Source organism: Sabethes cyaneus, chromosome 2 (genome assembly GCF_943734655.1).
Source record: "Sabethes cyaneus chromosome 2, idSabCyanKW18_F2, whole genome shotgun sequence".
Classification (NCBI taxonomy): domain Eukaryota; kingdom Metazoa; phylum Arthropoda; class Insecta; order Diptera; family Culicidae; genus Sabethes; species Sabethes cyaneus.
In genome coordinates this window covers 222328360-222332992 of record NC_071354.1, presented here as the reverse complement: position 1 = coordinate 222332992, position 4633 = coordinate 222328360, and the positions used below count along the sequence as shown (strand labels likewise).

Genomic DNA, 4633 nt, shown 5'->3' with positions numbered 1-4633 from the left:
CCGATTAGAGTTATTATTATTACTCACGGAGTCCATTGCTTTGGTTTTTGTAGTGGTTCAGGCTTGCAAAGCCCGCAACCAACCCCACAGTATCGCCGGAGGGCCAACGAAACTCGAAGGAGCCCTCCTCCTCTGTCAGCATACGACCTTGGTTTCCACCGGGGTTGGTTACACGATCTCCACCGAGGTTGCTCGTATCCCGGCTGGTACCACGAGAAGGTAGGAGTAGGAGTTGCTGGGTAAGAGGCGGTGGATCACTGTGGGGTCTATTTTAAGCCCAGTGCACAAGACACCGATGGTACGCATTACCACGCCGTTTACCAGCTAATATTTACTCATACCTTCTCATTATAGTCTGATATACCCATTCAAATACATGTTTTGATTTCTAACTTTAATTTTGGGAATTTATCTCTTGCGGAAATTGAAAAATTATAAGAAAAAACTTGGGCACTAGAGGGTTAATATTAACATAAAGGTTGGATGTTGCTGGCAACATTTCCAGCACTAAAATGGCTATGACTGGGTTGTTTCTCGGATCTCTGCTCTCTTATCACCAATCGAGTGGAAATGAAATCTAGTTTTGGGTTAAAATATGAATATTATTGAATTTCCATGACTGAAATAAATACAAGTGATGAGAAAAAATAGTTTTTGACATACCCCCGGACAACCCGGAGTATCTCCGGCAGGGATGGTTCGATCACTTTGACTCAATTTTGATTCATTTGACAGTACCGTCTCAGCCGAGCAAAATTTAACAAAGTTGTGTATGGAACATTTGTTGAACCAGTTATTATCTACAATTTTGCTGAATGAAGTTTTACTGCATCTTTTCTATTTACTACAATTATTATTAAGACAAAAATTCGTGTTTTCACCATTAGAACATTAAACTTTATTTATCACTTATTTTGATGTTATAATTAGTTACTTTTCTGTCTTAAAATATGAGCATCCGTTATTAGCAAAGCAAAGCCTAGGTGCTACATTCCGTTATCGAAACTTGACCTTCTGTTTTTTATACGACAGACTTCGCAGCCAGCTGTTAAAGTACAGGACAATTGCAGGACCAGTTGCCGCGATCCTATTGACTCTAACAGCCTCTCCCAGCAGAGATTCGAGCATACGACGACTGGCTTATTAGGCCAGCATTATACCTCGAGGCCAACTGGGAGCATCCGTTAATAGTCAACCTAAAACGTAGTCAAAATCTGTGGTTCCGGTTGTGGCATCACTACGGTCGAAGCAATCAGCGGCTTTGACTGAAACGAAACACGAAAGTATAAATGCAGGCAATTTACAACTGCTGAAACGTCAAAAGCTCTGGCTTCGATGGCTGCGTACGTAATGCACACAGAGTATGGAGGGTGTATCGAACCGATAAGGCGCTGCTGTACGGATTGACCCAATCTCTGTGGCAGTAAACGTCTGTTTTCGTTCGGCTTATGTCGTATGATTACAAAACTAAATAAATAAATAAACTAAAACATGACATTTTTATGCTATAAAGTACGATGTTGTAATACAGAGTTAAATGTTGAATGTAGCTAAGAATCATGTCCACCATAAAAGAGCTTTATCGTTCAAACAGTCGTTATTCCATTTTTGGAAGTCGTAAGCAGTTTTTATGCCGTTCATGGAAATCTATTCTTTGTGTTCGGATAGACAGACAGAAATGCACTGAATCATTTTCATGAACAGAATTATTGTTTTGCGAAAAAATATCTTTTGAATATCGCTAAGACAGCTCATAACATTCTGTCGACTGTCGGGTGAGCATGATTTTTTAGCATTTTAGCAAAAATAGCGTTACATCTCGAAACGGCTTTTGGCATCAATCGTGGTTCGATCGAAGTGCTAGTGAACGCAAAGAAGATAAAACAAAAAAACATATAACACAAATTGACTTACACTACTTAACGAAGCATCTACTCACATGTCCCGTCTTGAATACCAGCACCCGGATGAAGGCGTTTTCCGGAGTTAAATCAATCGGTGCCAACCCATCGCTAGGGTCCGTTACGGCCGTTACTTTGAAATCCAGCTTCAGCGGAGCTCCAGGTACCAACATCGGTAGCTGCAGATACGGCCGTTCCACCTGATAGTGCCGGTGATCTGCTTGGATCAGCATGTTTAAGCCACTGGCTTCCTTACGGTTGGAAATATTCTCCACCATCAGAAACAGCTTGAAAACTGGTCCCAAACCTAGAACTTCAGCAGCCATCTTGATGGCTGCCATTCCTAGATCGCCGGACATATTGCTGTCAGCTGAATTGATGACGTCAACCGTTGTGCGAGCAGCCGTCAATCGCATTCTCCATAGTTCCGACTGGAACGAACTGTGAATCGCTGCTGCGTGATCTTTTTCCCGTAGGGTTTGCTCGACAAAAATCTTCGTCTTCTTTGGTATCTGTAAGTTACCAGAGGCTTCCTCGCTGGCCGTTTTGATTTCGTAGATATTCTCCGTAGTCGGAAACTCAGCCGTGCGCTTGAGGATCTTCACAATCAGTGAACCATCGGAAGTGACCAGTATCAGTACGTGCTCCTCCTGACCGAGTCTGCCGAAGGTCAGTGCCGAGACGGTCTCCGGAGCATAAAACTGATCGACCAGTTTCTTCTGACAGTAAAACTGCACCAGACCTCCTCGTAGAGCAACGCAAACCAGATTGATACCCAGATGTGGTAAACAAACCGGAGTCATGCAAACCGCCGGTTGGGGCAGCGTTACCGACCAAAGTTTTTTACCCTTCTTCGAGTAGCAGAGCAGTTGATTGTTCATACAGACTACGACGATCGTCTGATCGATCGGCAGCAGTGCTAAACCGGCCGCCGGATGGTCCAGTTTGACAATGTGCTGACCAACCAGCCAACCTTTGCGCAGCAGACAGAGCGAGCCCTCTCGGGTCGATATGACAAGCCGAAAATCGATGTCGTACTGACCGCTTCCGGAGATCATACTAGGAGTACCCTGGAATGAGCAAGCACGCGCCAGGTGCAGCAGTACGAAAGCTTGCGTGTCTAGAAACAGAATATCGCCGGCTTCCGTTGCCAGGACCAAACAGGATGCCGATTTGCTTTCACTAACGGCTTTTTTGATCGACGTCATTGCGGTGATGACGGAAAAACGCTCCAGCTGACGGTCGGTGTTGTCGGCGATAAAGGCCGCTCGTTTGTCCTCCGGTAGTGACAGTAGTTCCTGTGATTGCTCGGTCAGTTGGGAGAGGCTTAGATTGCGTAGGCTTTCGATCAGTTTATCCAAGTTTTCGGGTCGCTCAAGCGGGAGTTTATTCCACACGTCGACTTCCAATGGTTCGATGGTCATTCCCGGGATGGTGTACTTGTAGTATGGTTTCATGTTTCGGTAAAATAGGACAGATGAAGCAATGGCCACCGCAATAACTGAAAGAATCAAGTGTGTTACTAGAATTTGACGTGGATTAGTGATCAATTTTGTGAGCTACTCGGGATTTTCGGTTCCTGTTCGTTGATATAAAGACTCTCTACGGCGGAAGGGATTCCTGGTAGGTTTTGTTCGCTGGTTAGGTTGGTTCCTTTGTAGACTTTAAGTTTCGGTTTGGACTCAAAGTCGAACAACGGAACGTCAACGATTATCAGCTGGTAGTAGTTGTCGTTTTTGAGATCGCACAGGGACATGCACGACGGTAGAGTGTGCAGGGCAGCCGTTCCGTCGCACTGGGCATCCAGCCATTTTTCTGCTGCTTTCGTTTTGCTGGAATGAAAACAGTATCATTAGTTGAAAAATGTTCACAAACTTCCCTACAAAATTTGTTAAAAGAAATTATTTCCGACAGCATGTTTAGCCAGATTTTATAAGAAATAATTAACGTTGACCATACTGGTTTCTACAAATAATGACTCTCATAATAACGTAAAGACTAAACATATCACAAGTGACAAGTGCAAGTGCAAATTACTGGTTCGCGTTCCGCTTTTCCACCACCTAGTCACCAGGTTTCGAACCAGATGTTGAAAACAGTATTCCCCACCATGCGTCGTCGTCATTATCCACCGTAGAAGAAAGAAAGAAAGCGTCCAATCAAGCGGAGAGCAGAAGAAACATTCGCCGCTTAATAATAACAGTATCTAGACAGTATTTACCAAGCCAGCATATAGCCCCAGCATTGCGTAACGAATCTGCTTGACGTCAAGATTTCAACCTGTCGGGTTTTTTTCTTTTCATTTCGGATCAACTGCTGCGGTGAAACTGCGGACCTACCTCAGAAACATGATTAACCGCCCCCTCCGCCGGACGGACGGACTGATGATCTAGCTGCTAGGAATTAGAAACACTGTTGCAGGATTTACGATGGAAATCAAGCCTCGAGATACTTTTCACAAACGAATTTAAGACCAACTTTCCACGCTTCGTTTTGGGTCCAGAAAACATGCACTTTCTGTTTTGTTTGTTTCAGTTAGGTTGCCAACGGAAACGTGCGGTTTTGTGAATGGAGAACCTGTTGCTATGGAGTCAACCTGTAGTTGTTGTTGTTGATGCGCGCTGAAAGTGCATCGCGGGCTGGCTTTCCAGCCGACAGCTGCTGTGCTTTATGACGGCGTGGCGCTGGGAAAACTTGAGCTTGAGAGAAGGCATGCGCATAGCCGTCTGTTT

At 44.5% G+C, this 4633-nt stretch overlaps 1 protein-coding gene across 1 annotated transcript; it reads right to left on the bottom strand.

Moving 5' to 3' along the window:
- Positions 1-1196: 1196 nt before the first annotated feature.
- Positions 1197-4251, bottom strand: LOC128736691 (Bardet-Biedl syndrome 1 protein homolog). Its single transcript, XM_053831179.1, has 4 exons — positions 4241-4251; positions 3465-3733; positions 1940-3402; positions 1197-1265 (listed from the first exon to the last, which is right to left on the bottom strand). Exons 1-4 carry the CDS (start codon positions 4249-4251, stop codon positions 1197-1199), a joined length of 1812 nt encoding a protein of 603 aa, XP_053687154.1.
- Between the last annotated feature and the right edge of the window lie 382 nt (positions 4252-4633).